Source organism: Vulpes lagopus, chromosome 2, assembly GCF_018345385.1.
Source record: "Vulpes lagopus strain Blue_001 chromosome 2, ASM1834538v1, whole genome shotgun sequence".
NCBI classification, from domain to species: Eukaryota; Metazoa; Chordata; class Mammalia; order Carnivora; family Canidae; genus Vulpes; species Vulpes lagopus.
Window position 1 is genome coordinate 70813608 of NC_054825.1, and position 20264 is coordinate 70833871.

General features: G+C 37.0%; 1 protein-coding gene across 2 annotated transcripts in view; it reads right to left on the minus strand.

Moving 5' to 3' along the window:
- The window catches only part of GOLM2 (golgi membrane protein 2), a 103609-nt gene that overhangs the window by 37328 nt on the left and 46017 nt on the right, over window positions 1-20264 (minus strand). For both annotated transcript variants that reach the window (XM_041744368.1, XM_041744367.1), the window contains exons 7-8: window positions 1862-1960; window positions 94-264 (exon numbers count right to left, since the gene is read on the minus strand). In XM_041744368.1, the coding sequence (XP_041600302.1) occupies window positions 94-264; window positions 1862-1960 (270 nt within the window). The remainder of the gene's footprint in view (window positions 1-93; window positions 265-1861; window positions 1961-20264) is intronic.

Genomic DNA, 20264 nt, shown 5'->3' on the forward strand with positions numbered 1-20264 from the left:
ATTAGACATTATAATAATGAAGACCTTAATTGAGCCTTGTAAACATATTATATTTAAAGCTTTTCAGCATAACATTCGTCAACTGATTCTTACTTTGCTTCAATTTATGGAAATCACCGACTCTATCCTTGGTAGCCTGCTTTAGTATATCTGCTTGAATTCTGGGTACACTCTCCAAGTTTGGGCCTGGAATTAAACGCTGAAGAGGATTGGAAGGGTTCTGCTTTGAAGTCCCAGGGTTTCCATTGTGGTGTCCATGAGAATCTATAGCATAAGAACATCAAATTAAGGTTACATTTTGTGAAGAATTTCGCAAGACGTGCATTAGGAAAAAGGTTAAGACACCCTGTTGTTTGATATTGAGTAGTCAGGTAGCTTTTGGGGGGTGGGGGGTCTTACTCTAATTTCTTTAATCAAATCTTATAGCCAATGTGATTTTAGCTGTGTGAAGTTTACTAATTATTTCTAGGTAAGTATCCCTACTAATTATAAAACCACCCACCAAAGAGATATACAGTAGAAACCTAAAGATTTAAGTGGCATTGAGACTTGTATCTTTTGTTCCCTTCAAACTCTGTATAGCCGTCAGAAATCTCTAGTCTCCAAGTCATTATCATCTACACAGTGACTCACAACTGTTAATTTTTTTTTTTGTATATTTACTTATTTTTAAGTAATCTCTATACCCAATGAGGGGCTCAAACTCATGACCCTGAGATCAGGAGTCACATGCTCTATTGACTAAGCAAGCCAGGCACCTCATATTAAATCTTGATTATTTCTCTCTCTCTTTTTTTAAGATTGTAAGTAATCGTTATACCCAATGTGGGATTCAAACTCATGACCTCGAGATCAAAAACTGTAGGCTCTACTGACTGGGCCAGCCAGGCACCCCATGTTAACTCTTGAGTCTTTCTTATTGGTCACCCCTGGATATAACTTTCCTTTTCCCCCACTCCCCTTTCTTCCTCATCAAAACCTTGATTTAGATCTTTATTATAATTAATTAAATTTAATTTTTAAAAAAATTTTATTTATTTATTCACGAGAAACAGAGAGACAGAGAAGTAGAGACACAGACAGAGGGAGAAGCAGGCTCAACGCAGGGAGCTCAACGTGGGACTCGACCTGGGGTCTCCAGGATCAAGCCCTGGGCTAAGGCAGCGCTAAACCACTGAGCCACCCAGGCTGCGCATATAATTAATTTTAATCATATAAATTCTCATTTTAGGGGAACATTTCTATAAAATCAAATACATATTCAGTAGAAAATAAACAGATGCGTTTATAGGTATGGACTAGGGAGTGAATACAGATAAATGTAGTAGTTAATAGAAGGCCTCTGTGAGATAAATTTCAACACATTTTGAAAAGGGTAAATATGTATAGACTGTCAAAGATTAAAGGGAATACAGTCCAGAGTGACAGAACAAAAAATCCTTCTGCTCTAGACAAAGTGCATTTTTATTTTTATTTTATTTTTAAAAAGATTTTATTTATTTATTCATGAGCAACACACACAGAGAGAGAGAGAGAGAGAGAGAGAGAGAGAGGCAAAGACACAGGCAGAGGGAGAAGCAGGCTCCACTCAGGGAGCCCGATGTAGGACTCGATCCCAGGTCTCCAGGATCACACCCTGGGCTGTAGGCGGCATTAAACTGCTGCGCCACCAGGGCTGCCCAACAAAGTGCATTTTTAAATGACAATTTCTCCCTGAACTTTGATCAATCATCAGGAAATATATAACATTAACTAGAAAAATGAATGTTACTTCACTATGCTACTCAATGACATGTTTTATTCACTATATAACAATACATGACCAGTTCTTAAAATGGAATTTTAAGAAAAGACTTCATACCTGGAACCATATTTGCGGAGAGAGGTTGTCCAGTTGGAATATGGGAGATTGCCTGATGACTTTCATATTGAGATACAGAAATAGAGGGTTTCTTTAAAGCTAAAAGAAAAAAGAGATCCATATTATTCCCATCAATATTATGATTTCTGAAAACCAACCATCATGAATTTTTTTTTGCACCACACTAATCCTATAATGCTTATTTTAATTTTGTTGTCTTTATAGTTGGTATATTAACTAATTAATTTATGGTTACTAAGTGATACATTGCACTATCCATCACAGATTTTGGTGACCAGTAAATCTGACCAGGATATAAAATAGTTGAAACTCTATGTTTTATACACCACTATATCCCTAACACCTAGAATAAGTGACACATAACAAAAGCTCAACTAAGATTTGATGAATGAATAAACGAATCTCTTCAGATACAAGATCTTTTTCTATTGAAAGTGTAGGTAAAAATTGACATTTACAGATTAGGTAAAGCAATGAGAACATGCTACTCTAAGTTGCTCACATTTTATTTTTTTTTAATTATTTATTTTTTTTTTTTAATTTTTATTTATTTATGATAGTCACAGAGAGATAGAGAGAGAGGCAGAGACACAGGCAGAGGGAGAAGCAGGCTCCATGCACCGGGAGCCCGACGTGGGATTCGATCCCGGGTCTCCAGGATCGCGCCCTGGGCCAAAGGCAGGAGCCAAACTGCTGCGCCACCCAGGGATCCCAGTTGCTCACATTTTAAATAAAAAACTAAATATGACTGATGAAACAAGTTGTATTTTATTTTTGAAGAGGGAAATTTTCTCTTTTGTAAAAGAGCTTTACTTACAAAGATGTACATACTTCCAGTGGGGGCTTTATTCTCCTTAAGAAATGAAGTAAATGGAGAAGTATCATTTTCCACTCACTACCACTAACTCTGTTTCCTTGGGCAGCTTAGCAAGATAGGCAGAGAGCAAAGAAGGAAATTAGAGAGAAAGAAAACAGATAAGGATAAAAAAAAATAGAGAGCCCAACTGTAAGATTGGATTAGTGGCACATTTTATTCTTCTAAAACTTTTGTGGTAGAGATAAAGTGTTCCTACTTCATCAAATTCTTCCTGGGCACAGAGGAATATCAGCCTTCCTTACAGTTAGGGACCCTAAGACTAGGTTCTGACTCTGAGGATATAAGTGAAACTGAATTTACCACTTCCAGGTATGGCGATAAAATCTACACAAATCACCTACAATGTCTCTTCCCTCTCCTGCCACAACTTAGGATGCTACATACAAAGATGATGATAATCAAGTAACGAAAGAGACACTGCTTAGAGGAGAACTACAAGAGAATCATCAACCTGCCTCAGACTGTAAAATGAACAATAAATAAATCTTTCTTGTTTTAAGTCACTGAAATTGGGGGTTTGTTAATATAATGTAGCCCCTCATCAATTTCTCTTTCTTCCTTTCTCTTTCTCTCTTTTTCTCTCTCAGAGGGGCAGAGGGAAAGGGAGAGAGAGACTCTTAAGCAGGCTCTACGGACTTTTAAGTCAAGCTCAGCAGGGAGCCTGATGCAGAGCTCAATTTCATGACCTTGAGATCATGACCTGAACCAAAATCAAGAGTTGGATGCCTAATAAACTGAGCCACCCATGCACCCCACAGCCTAATGAATTTTAACTAGTATATTTGGGTTATTTTATAATCTTGAAAGTTTATTTCTTTTTTTTTTGGAAAGTTTATTTCAATGATTGTGTTTCATTTATTTTTACATAGATTTCTTTTTTTTTTTTTTACATAGATTTCTAAACTTAAGGACCCAAGGAGTTTAAAATTCACTCTAAGAAAGCAACCTACTCAAATTTACAGAAAGTTGAGGTTTTCTATCTTACTATATTCTCATTACCCTGTTCCTATTTCTAGCTTCAATGTCCAACACCCACTTCTGCACATAAGACAGCTAAATAAAAATCAGCTAACATCTTAAAAGAGCAATACTTGCTGGGTTTAATTAATACAATTTTGATTTGCTAACAGACTCTGAGGACACTAAGCATCTGGTAGATAAATTTGGAAAGAGAAGTCAGTCACAATCTACAAATCTGTTAATCACTATTGGACCACAGCTAGCTCTGGCACACTCATATCAGAAGACAAAAAACAGAATCTCCACAACTAAGCAAGAAGTAATTATAAATGTCCTTAGCTTTGTAGAATAATGCCTCCTGCTCAAGAACAAGGTGACTATTTAAAGGCAAAGCTATGACTTAAGTGAAAAAAAATGCTGGATCAAAAAGAGCCCCTGTAAAACATCCAGAGGAATTTAGAACTGATAGAGTATAAAGAGAGTAGTAGTAATATGGAGACCATACAAGTTTGATATGAATAATATATGTTCCTGGAGAAAACTCAGAAAAAGCAAAAAGCACAAAGAAGTTTAAAACTAACTATAATTCGGGACACCTGGGTGGCTCAGCAGTTGAACATCTGCCTTCCACTCAGGGTGTGATCCCAGAGTCCAGGGATCAAGTACTGAATCGGGTTCCCTGTGAGGAGTCTGCTTCTCCTTCTGCCTATGTTTCTGTCTCTCATGAATAAATAAATAAAATCTTTAAAAAAATAACTATAATTCCATCACATACAGGTAACCAGCCTTCTTGAAATTATCATTTCAAGACTACCTTTCTAATGTTTTGTGGGGTTTTTTCCCTGTATGTTAAACTATACACTTTATTTTTTAAAAAAATATTTAATTTATTCATGAAAGACACACACACACACACACACACACACACACACACACAGAGGTGGAGATACAGGCAGAGGGAGAAGTAGGCTACATGCAGGAAGCTAGATGTGGGACTTGATCCCGTGTCTCCAGAATCATACTGTGGGCTGAAGGCAGGCGCTAAACCGCTGAGCCACCAAGGCTGCCCAGACTATATACTGCCCAGAAGTAGAATCCTATCATACATACTATCTTACAATCTGATCTTTATTTAATATGTTATACCATTTTTCTTTGTCATCTCATTTTCCTCTACAACATTCCCAAATAGTAATGCTAACCAAAACTTCCAATTTAATGCTCACTATACATCAACTAAACAAATAATTTAAAAACACAATGCATGGGACGCCTGGATAGCTCAGCGGCTGAGCATCTGCCTTTGGCTCAGGGCTGATCTTGGAGTTCCAGGATCAAGTTCCACATCAGGCTCCCTGCATGGAGCCTGCTTCTCCCTCTGCCTATATCTCTATGTCTCTCGTGAATAAATAAATAAAATCTTTAGGAAAAGAAATAAAATAAAAAATTAAAAAACACAACAAAATAAAAACACAATCCAAAAAACTTCCAATTTAAAAGGCTTGGCTAGAAAGATCTGGGTAAAGAATTGCCACAAGGATCTTAGAGTCCCACAAACTGCATCAATTAAACTAGCTGATGGTAAGTAGATTTCTACTGCTTAGGAAAAAGAAATGTGTGTTCTGTAAACATTTTGGTTTCTATGCTTTTATGTTGCCTTTTGTTTACTTTCCTTTTTTGTTTCTTTGAAAAGATCCTTTTTAAAAAACTACAGCCATGCATGGCACATGCATGGGTGGCTCAATTGGTTAAAATGTCCCTTCAGCTCAGGTCACGATTCCAGAGTCCTGGGATGGAGCCCCACATGGGGCTCCCTGCTCAGCGGGAAGCCTACTTCTCCCTCTCCCTCTGACCCCCTCCCACTCATGTTCTCTCTCTAATAAATAAATAAACTTAAAAACAACAACAACAACAAAACAATACTCCAACCTTGTTTTTGTTGAATTAAGGAGAAGGGTAATTTACCTACATCTAGGATAAGACGCAGGCTTTCCCAGGGGTCAGAATGAACAATTATAGTCAGTGGTATCAGAACAAATGAAGACCTAGAAAACTACTAATGGGCTTAAAGATTAAGTGAAAGTGCTAATCTCAGTCTCCAAATTCTATAGGGTTCTTCAGACTGCTTTTCTATACAAAAACAAGTATCTAATGCTTATTCCACAAAAACGAGATACTATACTTTTCCTGTAACTTGCTTTTTTCATTTAAAAAATCAAAATACGGGATCCCTGGGTGGCGCAGCAGTTTGGCGCCTGCCTTTGGCCCAGGGCGCGATCCTGGAGACCCGGGATCGAATCCCACATCGGGCTCCCGGTGCATGGAGCCTGCCTGCTTCTCCCTCTGCCTGTGTCTCTGCCTCTCTCTCTCTCTGTGACTATCAAATAAATAAATAAATAAATTTAAAAAAATCAAAATATATTTGTATGTTAATAAATATAGCTCCACATTATCATTTTTAACAACTACATATCACACTTTATGGGTATAACAAGTTTAACAAATTAACCCTCTCTATAATACTTATATAAAACTCTTGATTTGTCATTATAAACAATTTTGTGTCATTTTTATGCCTACATGATAGAGTAAATTCCCAGGGAAGTACTAAGCAGTAGGGTAATAGCCATATGTGTTTCTTAAAGTAAGAGAAACTAAATAATAAATGTGAGCTTAAAGTCAGTAATGTTGTGGGGAAAAAATCAGACATTAAAGACTGCAAAAAATAATTTATATTAAAGCATTTCTAACTTTCTATATATTTTACCCTGGTCCTCTCTATTGAGGACCAATGAGAGCAAGGGGAAAGTCTACAAGTCAACAGAGAGCATGCTGCTATCAGATAATATTAAAAAATAGGCTGCTAAAGTATATATCATTGATAAAGCCAATATTAAGGAAAAGTACCAAAGATAAAATGACAAAGCCTAGTTATGATAAAGACAAAACAAAGGATACAAAGTCACTGGAGCACATAGCTTTTATCCTACTAGCCAGGTTCTGGGTTTTATATTTTTTATAAAGGAGAGCTATCAGTATGGAAATTTAATTATTCGACAATATTTATTAAGTATCTATCATATGCTATGCACTGTTATAAAAAGCTGGAGATTCAACAGTGAACAAAACAGACCAACTTATTGTCCCCATGAAGCTTACATTCTTGTTGGATAGATAATAAGTAAACAAAAGAGTGTGTATAAAATAGAATATAAATGCCAGAATGGAAAGTGCTATGTACAAAGCAAAACAGGGAAATATGATAGAGAGTGGTGGGAGATTCTATTTCAGATAGTCTGGTCAGGGAAAGCATTTTCAAGGAAGAGACATTTGAGCAGAATGAATGAAACATGGAGGAAAAATATTCAGGAAAATACCAGTAAGTACAAAGGCCTTGAGACAGGAGCATGCATAGTATATCTGAGGTACTACAAAGAAAGGAGTGAGGATAAAGTGTTGTAAGTGAGGTCAGAAAAGAAAGAAGGGTCTCTATTAGGGACACAACAATTAAAAATGTTAAGAATAATTGGTTAGGGAGCTGAGGGGCTGATGGCTTGGACTACATTTGGTAATTCCAAAGAAGGTAATAATGTACTAATTATAATAACAGTAGCTCCCATTTTCTGATTGCTTAGCATAAACTAGGCACTAATCTCAACTATGTCAACACTCAAATCTATGTGAGATAAATATGCCTTTCACAGATGAGGAAACTGAACTTATGACAGAAGAGATGAGACATACATTTCACTTGACTTAAAAATTCAAAGAAGTCATTTCTGGAGAAACTGGCTGAATACTTATAAAAGGTAACAGACGGTTTAAGGTTACTCTTCATTCACTTCTCTATTGGACCTCAATTGCAGTCCCTACTCTGAGAGCCAAAAAAGAACTATCTGCATTTCCTTTTTCCAACAATAGGGCTACAACCTTAAAAATGTTCAAAACTTTCAGTTTCTGTCTTACAGGGCTTCACAATCCAGTGACTGTGACTACAGAGAAGTAATATGGCACTAATAAGCAATAGTCCTCAACTTTGGGAGCACTTCATTATTACAGATATCAGTCTGGACATACCAAATACAAGGGTAGTATCTAGGTATCTACATTAAGAGCTGCAACAGTGGTTCTGTTACATAGCTAAAAGAATAAAAGACAGAATAAAAAGCATGAACTGGGATCTCTGGGTGGCGCAGCGGTTTGGCGCCTGCCTTTGGCCCAGGGCGCGATCCTGGAGATCCGGGATCAAATCCCACATCGGGCTCCCGGTGCATGGAGCCTGCTTCTCCCTCTGCCTATGTCTCTGCCTCTCTCTCTCTCTCTCTCTCTCTCTGTGACTATCATAAATAAATAAAAATTAAAAAAAATAAAATAAAAAGCATGAACTTTGAAGTCAGACAGACCAGGATTTAAATCATGAGTCTGTAATTTATTAACTGTATGATTTTGGGTTAGTGACTAATTTCTCAAAGCCCTAGTCTTCATCGGAAAAACAGGGATAAAACCATTTACCTTGCATGACCAATCTGGAGACTAAGTAAGAATATTAGCTAGTGAATTATGATACAAGCCTAAAAAATAGTAGGTGTTCTAGGGTCTAAAAAAAACACCTACTATTTTTTAGGCTTGTATCATAATTCACTAGCTAATATTCTTACTTAGTTCACTATAGTTGTATAGTTCACTATACAACTGTATTCACAGTTGTCAATGTTAAGTATTAATCCTTAGAATGAAAAAAGAACCTAAGATTCATATTGAAAAAACAAAAAATATTTAATGTAAAGCCACTGGCCCTAACCAATATATGGAGCTTCCGATTACATCGATTTAGCTCACACTTAAAGCAGTTCTGATGAAAGTTTACTTATAGTAATGTTTGGGAAGTTATGAAACTCTAATTGGTTAAGTGCCCATAAAAATATTAATCATCTTGAGCCTAGATGGCTCAGCTGGTGAAGCATCTGCCTTTGGCTCAGGTCATGACCCCAGAGTCCCTGCATCATTCTCCCTGCTCAGCAAAGAGCCTGCTTCTCTCTCTCCCTTTGCCCCTCCCTGCCCCCTGCTCATGCTCTCTCTCTCACTCTTGCTCACTCTCTTTCTCAAGCAGTTCAAAATGCATGTATCTTGAGTTCCAGAAGGAGAAAAATGAGAATAGGGCAGGAAATAATTTGAATAATATTTGATTTTCAACGAAGGCTGAAAATTCCCCAAATTTGGTGAAAAACACCAACCCACATATTGAAGTACCTCAGTAAATCTCAAGCAGGACAAATACAATCAGAAAACTATTTCAAGGTATATCTTAGTGAAACTCATGAAAATTAAGATATAGAGGAAATCTTAAAAGTAGTTACCAAAAAATGAATACTACCAGCACCTGGCTGGCTAAGTTGGTAAAACATGTGATATTAGATCCCAGAGTGAGAGGGTTCAAGCTCTATATTGGACATAGATAGAGCTTACTTAAAAATACTACTAATACATGGGCATAACAAAAAGAATGATGGCTGGCTTAAAAATCAATGGAGACTAGAAGACAGTGGAATTGCATTTTGAAAGTGTTAAAAGTAAAAAAAATCAACCTGAATTTCTTTTTTTTAACCTGAATTTCTATATTCAGTAAAATTATACATTAAAAATGAATATGAAATAAAAATGTTTTCAGATAAACAGAAGTTGGAAAAATGTATTGTTAGAAGACCTGCACTTCAAGAAATGCCAAAGGAAGTTCTTCTGGCTAAAAGGAAAATAATAATCAAGATAGAGATTAGAATCCAGGGGCACCTAGGTGGCTCAGTTGGTTAAGCATCCAACTCCTGGTTTTGGCTCAGGTCATGATCTGAGTCATAAGATCGAGCCCCTCATTGTGGGCTCCACGCTGGGCATGGAGCTTGCTTAAGATTCTCTCTCTGGGGCACCTAGAAAGTGGTGGCTCAGAGGCTAAGCATATGACTTTCGATTTGGGCTCAGGTCATGATCTCAGAGTCATGAGATCGAGCCCTGAGGGAGGCTGCAGTTCAGCAGGGAGTCTGCTTGAGATTTTTTTGCTCTCCTTCTGCCCCTCCACCTACTCTCTCTTTCTAAAATAAATAAGTAAATAAATCTTAAAAAAAAAAAAAAGATTCTATCTCTCCTTTTCCCTCTACCCCTCCTTCCCAATCACACACACTTTCTCATTCTCTCTCTCACTAAAAAAGAAAAAAAAAAAGAAAAGAAATTAGAATCTTCAGGGAGGAATGAAGAACATTAGAAAAGGTAAATATATGGTAAATACAAGAGACAACATTTTCTTCTCTTATTTTCTTCAAAGGCTTTTTAAAGAAAAATAATACTGAAAAAATTGGGACTTATATATAAACAAAATATTTAACAAAAATAGCACAAAGGATGAGGCACAGTAAATGGCATCACATCTTTATAAACTGCTGCATTGCACATGAAGTATTACAAGATTATTTCTAAGTAGACCATGATACAGTGGAAAGGATGCATATAGTAGTCTCTGGGATAACCATAAAACACAATACTTTAGGAGCATAGTTTTTAAAAAGTCAGAGAAACAGGCACTAATAAAACTTTCAAATCCACTAAGCTAGCTATCCTCTTCTCCCTTGGTATTTTCTAATTCCAAGACCCTATTTTGATTCTTTTTTTCTTAATAATAGCTAGTATAAATTGTGGCCCCATAAAATATGACAATGAAAGAAATGTCTTTCAATGTATCATTAGAATTTTATGTATATTTAGCAGTAATTTCCAGTAATATAATTTGATATTATGCTAATATAAATATTTTTCCCTTACTGAAAAAAAAAAAAACCCCTCCTGGTTTTACATAATTTGTTTCTTTGAAAACTTTTTCTTAAAGAGTCGGTTAGTATTTTAGGTTTGGAGGCCATACTCAACCCTGCTATTCTGGCACAAAAGCAGCCATAGACAATACATAAATAAATGAGCAAGGTAATGTTGCAATAACACTATTTATTAAAACAGGTAACCAAGCTTTAGATTGTCAATTACTGTTGTACAGGATGCCTAAGAGAAAAACTTATTTAAGTATATCTACACTGATTTAATTTGATAAAAATTTTTAATGTATTTTTATAAATTCAGGTTTTTCCTCTAAAAACTCTAATCACAAGAGAAAATCTTAACAAAAAAAAATTATCTACTTGCTTTCTTTCTTTTTTACTTATTTATTTGGGGGGGGGGGCAGAAGGAAAGGAAGACAGAATCTCAAGCAGGCTCTCCCCTGAGCGCAGAGCTGGACACAGGACTCAAATTTCAAGACTCCAAAATCATGACCTGAGCCAAAATCAAGAGCTGTATGCCTAACTGACTGAGGCACCCAGGCACCCCTATGTTGCTTTTTTTTTTTTTTTTAGATTTTATTTATTTATTCATGATAGACACAGAGAGAAAAAGAGAGGCAGAGACACAGGCAGAGGGAGAAGCAGGCTCCATGCCAGGAGCCCGATGCGGGACTCGATCCTGGGGCTCCAGGATCATGCCCTGGGCCAAAGGCAGGCGCTAAACTGCTAAGCCACCCAGGGATCCCCCTATGTTGCTTCTTTAAAACATAATCTTTTCTTTTTTACTTCTCTCAAATATCACTATAATTACCTCTCTTTAATTAAAAAAAATATTTATTTTTAATAGGTAATATATGGAATTATCTTATGAAATTTTGAAACCAAAATCCAAAAAGTTCAAAAGATTGTATGATGAAAACTAAGTGAACTTTTTATCTTTGTCCTCAGTCTTCTTTCCCAGGGGTAATCACTATTGCCATTTAGAGCAGCACTATTCAATAGAACTTTCTGCAATGATGAGAATGTTCTATACTTGCAGTGTTCAGCACAGAACCCACTAGCCACAGGCAACCATTTAGCACTTGAAGGGTCTAGTTTGAGTAAGGAATTGATTTTTTAGTTCTATTTAAGTTTAATGAATTTAAATAAATACATGTGACCAGTGGCTATTGTATTAGACAGTGTAGGTCAAGAAAAATCCTCCAAGAGAAGTGGTTTTCAACCTTAGTTATTACATAATACAATCACCTAAGGAACACTTACCATACGGTGACCAAGCTGCATTTCAGACCAAACATATCAAAATCTCTGGAGTGGGACCAACCTAGACATAATTTTATTTTTAACTCCCCAGTGATTCCAATACACAGCCAAGGTCAAAAGCCTCAAATTCAGAAAACTATCTTATAAATAGAGTAGCTCCGGCAGCCCTGGTGGCTCAGTGGTTTAGCACGGCCTTCAGCCCAGGGTGTGATCCTGGAGTCCCAGGATCAAGTCCCATGTCGGGCTCCCTGCATGGAGCCTGCTTCTCCCTTTGTCCTTGTCTCTGCCTCTCTCTCTCTCTCTCTCTCTCTCTCTCTCATGAATAAATAAATAAAATCTTTTTTTAAATTTTTATTTATTTATGATAGTCATACACACAGAGAGAGAGAGAGAGGCAGAGACACAGACAGAGGGAGAAGCAGGCTCCATGCACCGGGAGCCTGATGTGGGATTCGATCCCGGGTCTCCAGGATCGCGCCCTGGGCCAAAGGCAGGCGCCAAACCGCTGCGCCACCCAGGGATCCCAATAAATAAAATCTTTAAAAAAAATAAATAGAGTAGCTCTATTTAATATGCATTTAAAAACCAAAAGGTCTTTTTCTAAGTTATTAATTAGAAAAGAATTTCCAATTGTTCAGGTACATAAAAATCTTCTTATCAGGATTTTCCCCAAAGTAAATCATGGGAGGCAATTTTTACTAGGAGATTAACTGGATCTTAAAATTAGAAAAAAGTTTCCAAGCAAGAAATAAGATTTTTCTCTTTGTTGATATGCATGACACAGAGAGATACTTGCATTACATACTTCTGAAGAACTCCTAAAGATCAGTAAGGAAAATACCAACAATACGATAGAAAAATGGACAAAAGTGATTGCCATGTAATTCATAGAAGAAGGCAACCAAAATGATTAATATATGAAGGGATGCTTTTTTTTTTTTTGAAGGGATGCTTAATGATACTAGTACCACGGCACATTTAAATTGAAATAAGACAGCATTTCCTAACTGTCAGATTGGCAAAAAATTAAAGTATATACCAAACTCAAATGTTAGTGAGGATTTAAATAAACAGAAACTTTCATATATTATCAGTAGAAGTGTAAATTGATATTAATCAAGGTGAAGATATTGTACAATGCAAGAGCTCTACTTTTAAGTTCATATCCTTGTACATAGTTTTGTAACCTTTGTGCTGAGAATTGTTTACGGGTTACCACTGTGCTGAGCCCCTCAACTCTCAGTGACTGAGGAGGGCCTGGGACAGGTAGAGCCCTAGTCGTGTTTTCTAGCCAGTAGCAGGCTCCCCTTTGTAGTTCAACATACTATTCAAATATTAGTATCTAGAGACTGTCATATGCATAAGAAAACATGAAGAAGATATCCACTGTGGTATTGTTTGAAATAACAAAAACCTAAAATCAGCCTTAATGTTGTTTATATGTGAAAATAAATCACAGTATATTTATATAATTAAATAATTATAACTGCTAAAAAGCCACAAGTATGACACAGGTAAGTCGCAAAAGTATTGAGGGGAAAAAAGACAAATTACAGAATGATATATATAATAAGATATTATGTGTTTAAAGTTCAAGGCAGCAAACAAAACAATATAGTTTCATAGATGATTACAAATGCAGTAAAAGTCTAAAAACATGTATGGAAATTGATACACACCAATCTCAGCATAATAGTTACCTCTGGGGAAGAAGAGACAGGAATAGGATCTGGAGGGTACACAGGGAGGCTTCAACTTATCAGTAATGTTTTATTTCTTTAATAATAACATCAATAACAGAAATATCTGAAACAAATGTGGCAAAATGTTATGTTATTTTTGTGGCTTTCTTTGGAGGGGGGACAGTAGGTACTTGGCTATTCTCTGTTTTTCTGTATGTTTGGAATGTTTTAATCTAAAAAAGTTTAAAATAGGAATAGAAATAGGTAACTGTCTAACATAACAGGTGCCTAAGACAGCGTAAAAGTAAATATCCAGGTAAAGAAGGTAATGAGTTAAATTCTAAGACTTGTAAAATCTTGGTGACTAACTCAAATCAACATTAAAAACAAACAGAACACAATGACGTTTAGTGGTATGATTTAAGGAACTCAGAAGCTGAAACGTCAATGCTAATCATAGGCACAGGCTATATACTCCTTGACTGTTTCAGAGCTACATTTTAAGATAGTTCAGCACTGCACTGTTATAGTTTCTATTATAGCCTTGGCTATCATAAATAAAATAGTCATTAACACATAAAAAGATGTGTTCTTTACTTCTAACACATAAAGGATGTGTTCTTTACTTCTCAGTGGGATTACAGCCTCTATAGCTATTAAGGACTCCACATATACACCAGAATTTGCACAGGCATTAAGAATTTTGGCATAGGGGGATCCCTGGGTGGCTTAGTGGTTTAGCACCTGCCTTTGGCCCAGGGCATTATCCTGGAGTCCTGGGATCAAGTCCCACATTGGGCTCCCAGCATGAGGACTGCTTCTCCCTCTGCCTGTGTCTCTGTCACTCTGTCTCTCGTGAATAAATAATAAAATAAAATCTTAAAAAAAAAAGAATTTTGGCATCAGAGAGAAAAAGACAACACTTCAGAGAGAAAAAGACAACACTCAGTAAAAGGAATGACAAGAAGAAAACAAACATGTTTCTAATGATATGCAATAAACATAACAACAATAGTAACTAAGATTTATGTAGCAGTGGCTATGTGTCAGGCACTGTTCTACATGTTTTACATTTAAATCTCACATTCTCATTATGAGGTTGGGACTGTTGTTATCCTATTTCGTAGGTAAGAATAAAAGCAAATAAATAGTTGTCACACACCTATTAAAAGATGAGAACCAAGGGTTTGAATCCTAGCAGTTTTGCCCCATCACTAAGGATATTCTAGTAATTCAATCATACACATTTACTGGGACCCTGTTATGTGTGAGGCATCATGCTAGCAGCTCAAAGTAAATAGATATGATACTACTTTCCTTTCTGTTTGAATATCACTGACTACACAGATCAAAGCTTCTTTTCACCAGTTACCATATCAAAATAATCTTTATATTCAAAATACATATCTAAATAATTAAGATAACTGTTACAAACAATGATTTTCAAAGCAAAGCACCAACAGTTTACGGAGGCTCAAAAATTAATCCAGAGGACTTCTGGTTTCTGGTTCCACATGTAAGGAGCTTAGTTAGAAATTGCCATGCTACCTAAAAACAAGTAAAAAGCTAAACAGCTGAAAAATCAACAACTCTTCTTGGATAAGAGAGAAGATGACACAGGGCAGACCACTGTTCCTAAGAATAGAGAGACAGAAAGGTGCATACAGAGAAAGTCACAGCTTACAAGAGAGATTTATGAGCAGAAACTGCCACAGGAACCAGTACCAGGGTAGGAAAATCTGAACTGTAATTGATGTTCAGTGTGGACAACTCATTGGAGGCTCAGTGTGGATAACTCAGAGAGTTAAAAATTCTAGGGGCACCCTGTCATAAGGAGGCTCTCCACAATATTGTGAGATTTCCCTTCAGGAGCCCAACTATATTCCCATAGTAAATACTGGAAGAAAAAATCCCCTCAGGCAAGGAGGAAGGGAAAAGGAACCATTTTGAAATACACCAAAGCACTTTGTTCTTAAGAAGGCCTGCCCTCAGGAGAAAAACTAGGTAAACAGAGTCTAACCTGCTGGGGTATTGCCAGAACTTAAATGACCAAAATTAGAAAAATCCCCAACTTCAGCCTGCCTTTCTGCCCCACCTAAGGGGAAGAAAAAAAAAAATAACCTGAGAAAAACTTGTGCAGTTCACAGTTCAGAAGCACAGACTCTGTAAAAGAATAGTAATCACAGGACTAAAGAACACTTCACACTCTTCACTACTCACACGTCACTACCACATTACTAAAGGCCTACTTATGGCAGTAGCTATTACTGGTACATCGCACCTGACTATCAGGAAAAAATTACAAGTCATACCAAAAGCCAAAAAAGTATAATTTGAAGAGACACAGAAGGAATTATACCAGACCAGGACTTTAAAACAACTATGATTAATGTGCTAAAGACTCAAATGGAGAAAGTACACAGCATGCAAGAACAAATAGGCAATGTAAGTAGAGAGTTGGAAAGCCCAGAAAGAACCAAAAAGAAATGCTAAAGAAAACGCTGTAATGGGGATGCCTGGGTGGTTCAGCGGTTGAGCGTCTGCCTTTGGCTCACGGCATCTGCCTTTGGCTCCCGGTCCTGGGATCGAGTCCCACATCGGGCTCCCTGTGAGGAGCCTGCTTCTCCCTCTGTTCATGTCTCTGCCTCTCTGTCTCTCATGAATAAATAAATAAAATCTTAAAAATAAAAAAAAAGAAAACACTGTAACGGCAATGAAGATTGCCTTTGATGGGCTCATTAGTAGACTGGACACAGATGAGGAAAGAAGCTCTGAGCTCAAGGATCTATCAATAGAATTCTCAAAAACTGAAAAGCAAAGAGAATAATGGGAAAAAAATAAAAGAGTATCTAAGACAGCTACAAAAAGTGTTAACATATGCGTAATGGGAATACTAGAAGGAGGAGAACAGAGAAAAGAACAAAAGAAATACCTGAAACAGTAAATTTCCCCAGATTAATGTCAGACACTAAACCACAGTCCAGGAAGCTCAGAGAACACCAAGTGTAATAAATGCCCCCAAAAAACTACATCAGAGCATATCGTTTTCAAACTATAGAAAATCAATTATAAATAAAAATTAATCCAGAAGGCAGCCTCTAATAGGCCATGATGACATAGACAATTTCTACATATACAAATATTTTTGACATTAATGCTAAATTTGCACAAAACATGGACTTTTTTGTGTTCTTCCCAGTTCTAAGCTATAATGCTGCAACCATCATATGAGTCAATATGGCAAATTCATACTACAAAAATCAGACATGAATTTGTTGGAATCTCATCAAAAGTAGCATTATTCACCCTATTCATTCTAATGAAATGGTTGTGTGCTTTTTCTAATCAAGCAGAAGCAGCAAGACAGGATTTTTGCCCTAGTAAAGCAGTTCATGTATTAAAGACATCCGAAAACCACTGTCTGATAAGCACCTAAATATACCTTAAAATGGTCAAGATAAGATCTCTAAGACCTCTTGCATTCCCATTTCATTTTACTCTAACTCTGGAATTTGTTGGTGGCCAGGTAATAAATTACGATAGTGGACCAATGAGAAAATAAATTGCTACTCTACATTTACAGTAGCAATGATAAAATTTTAACTTGAAAATTATGCACAAAAGAGGTTAAAAATTATAAATTTCAGTGTATACGACAATAAAAAAACAAATCCATGCAAGCAGGTAAACAATCCTTGTTCATACATCTAAAGAGAGTGCTTCTATATACTAGAAACCTGCAGTTTGGTAAAACTTCAGGTGAAACTTAAAAAACAAACAAGAGCAATGTAAAAGAGATTAATCAAGCTAGAGCTCAGTGACTCTAGGATTGGAGTAAGTGCTGCAAAATTCAGAATACTACATAGCTAGAGAAAAAACAGCAAATAGATCCTACACCCAGCAGAAGAAGAGAGTTAATAAAGATTCGAGCAGAACTCAAAGAAATCGAGACCAGAAGAACTGTGGAACAGATCAACAGAACCAGGAGTTGGTTCTTTGAAAGAATTAATAAGATAGATAAACCATTAGCCAGCCTTATTAAAAAGAAGAGAGAGAAGACTCAAATTAATAAAATCATGAATGAGAAAAGAGAGATCACTACCAACACCAAGGAAATACAAACGATTTTAAAAACATATTATGAACAGCTATACGCCAATAAATTAGGCAATCTAGAAGAAATGGACGCATTCCTAGAAAGCCACAAACTACCAAAACTGGAACAGGAAGAAATAGAAAACCTGAACAGGCCAATAACCAGGGAGGAAATTGAAGCAGTCATCAAAAACCTCCCAAGACACAAAAGTCCAGGGCCAGATGGCTTCCCTGGGAAATTCTATCAAACATTTAAAGAAGAAACCATACCTATTCTACTAAAGCTGTTTGGAAAGACAGAAAGAGATGGAGTACTTCCAAACTCATTCTATGAGGCCAGCATCACCTTAATTCCAAAACCAGACAAAGACCCCACCAGAAAGGAGAATTACAGACCAATATCCCCGATGAACATGGATACAAAAATTCTCAACAAGATACTAGCCAATAGGATACAACAGTACATTAAGAAGATTATTCACCATAACCAAGTAGGATTTATCCCCAGGACACAAGGCTGGTTTAACACTAGTAAAACAATCAATGTGATTAATCATATCAGCAAGAGAAAAACCAAGAACCATATGATCCTCTCATTAGATGCAGAGAAAGCATTTGACAAAATACAGCATCCATTCCTGATCAAAACTCTTCAGAGTGTGGGGATAGAGGGAACATTCCTCAACATCTTAAAAGCCATCTACGAAAAGCCCACAGCAAATATCATTCTCAGTGGGGAAGCACTGGGAGCCTTACCCCTAAGATCAGGAACAAGACAGGGATGTCCACTCTCACCACTGCTATTCAACATAGTACTAGAAGTCCTAGCCTCAGCAATCAGGGAACAAAAAGAAATCAAAGGCATTCAAACTGGCAAAGAAGTCAAACTCTCCCTCTTCGCCGATGACATGATACTCTACATAGAAAACCCAAAAGCCTCCACCCTAAGATTGCTAGAACTCATACAGCAATTTGGTAGCGTGGCAGGATACAAAATCAATGCCCAGAAATCAGTGGCATTTCTATACACTAACAATGAGACTGAAGAAAGAGAAATTAAGGAGTCAGTCCCATTTACAATTGCACCCAAAACCATAAGATACCTAGGAATAAAGCTAACCAAAGAGGTAAAGGATCTATATCCTAAAAACTATAGAACACTTCTGAAGGAAATTGAGGAAGACACAAAGAGATGGAAAAATATTCCATGCTCATGGATTGGAAGAATTAATATTGTGAAAATGTCAATGTTACCCAGGGCAATTTACATGTTTAATGCAATCCCTATCAAAATACCTTGGACTTTCTTCAGAGAGTTGGAATAAATTATTTTAAGATTCGTGTGGAATCAGAAAAGACCCTGAATAGCCAGGGGAATTTTAAAAAAGAAAACCATAGCTGGGGGCATCACAATGCCAGATTTCAGGTTGTACTACAAAGCTGTGGTCATCAAGACAGTGTGGTACTGGCACAAAAACAGACACATAGATCAATGGAACAGAATAGAGAATCCAGAATCCAGACTTTATGGTCAACTAATATTCGACGAAGCAGGAAAGACTATCCATTGGAAAAAAGACAGTCTCTTCAATAAATGGTGCTGGGAAAACTGGACATCCACATGCAGAAGAATGAAACTAGACCACTCTCTTTCACCATACACAAAGATAAACTCAAAATGGATGAAAGATCTAAATGTGAGACAAGATTCCATCAAAATCCTAGAGGAGAACACAGGCAACACCCTTTTTGAACTCAGTCACAGTAACTTCTTGCAAGATACATCCACGAAGGCAAAAGAAACAAAAGCAAAATGAACTATTGGGACTTCATCAAGATAAGAAGCTTTTGCACAGCAAAGGATACAGCCCACAAAACGAAAAGACAACCTACAGAATGGGAGAAGATATTTGCAAATGACGTATCAGATAAAGGGCTAGTTTCCAAGATCTATAAAGAACTTATTAAACTCAACACCAAAGAAACAAACAATCCAATCGTGAAATGGGCACAAGACATGAAGAGAAATCTCACAGAAGAAGACACAGACATGGCCAACAAGCACATGAGGAAATGCTCTGCAGTACTTGCCATCAGGGAAATACAAATCAAAACCACAATGAGACCCCACCTCACACCAGTGAGAATGGGGAAAATTAACAAGGCAGGAAACCACAAATGTTGGAGAGGATGTGGAGAAAGGGGAACCCTCTTGCACTGTTGGTGGGAATGTGAACTGGTGCAGCTACTCTGGAAAACTGTGTGGAGGTTCCTCAAAGAGTTAAAAATAGACCTGCCCTACGACCCAGCAATTGCACTGCTGGCGATTTACCCCAAAGATGCGGATGCAATGAAACGCCAGGACACCTGCACCCCGATGTTTCTAGCAGCAATGTCCACAATAGCCAAACTGTGGAAGGAGCCTCGGTGTCCATCAAAAGATGAATGGATAAAGAAGCTGTGGTCTATGTATGCAATGGAAATTTACTCAGCCATTACAAACGACAAATACCCACCATTTGCTTTGAGGTGGATGGACCTGGAGGGTATTATGCTGAGTGAAGTAAGTCAATCGGAGAAGGACAAACATTATATGTGCTCATTCATTAGGGGAATATAGATAACAGTGAAAGGGAATACAAGGGAAGGGAGAAGAAATGTGTGGGAAATATCAGAAAAGGAGACAGAAC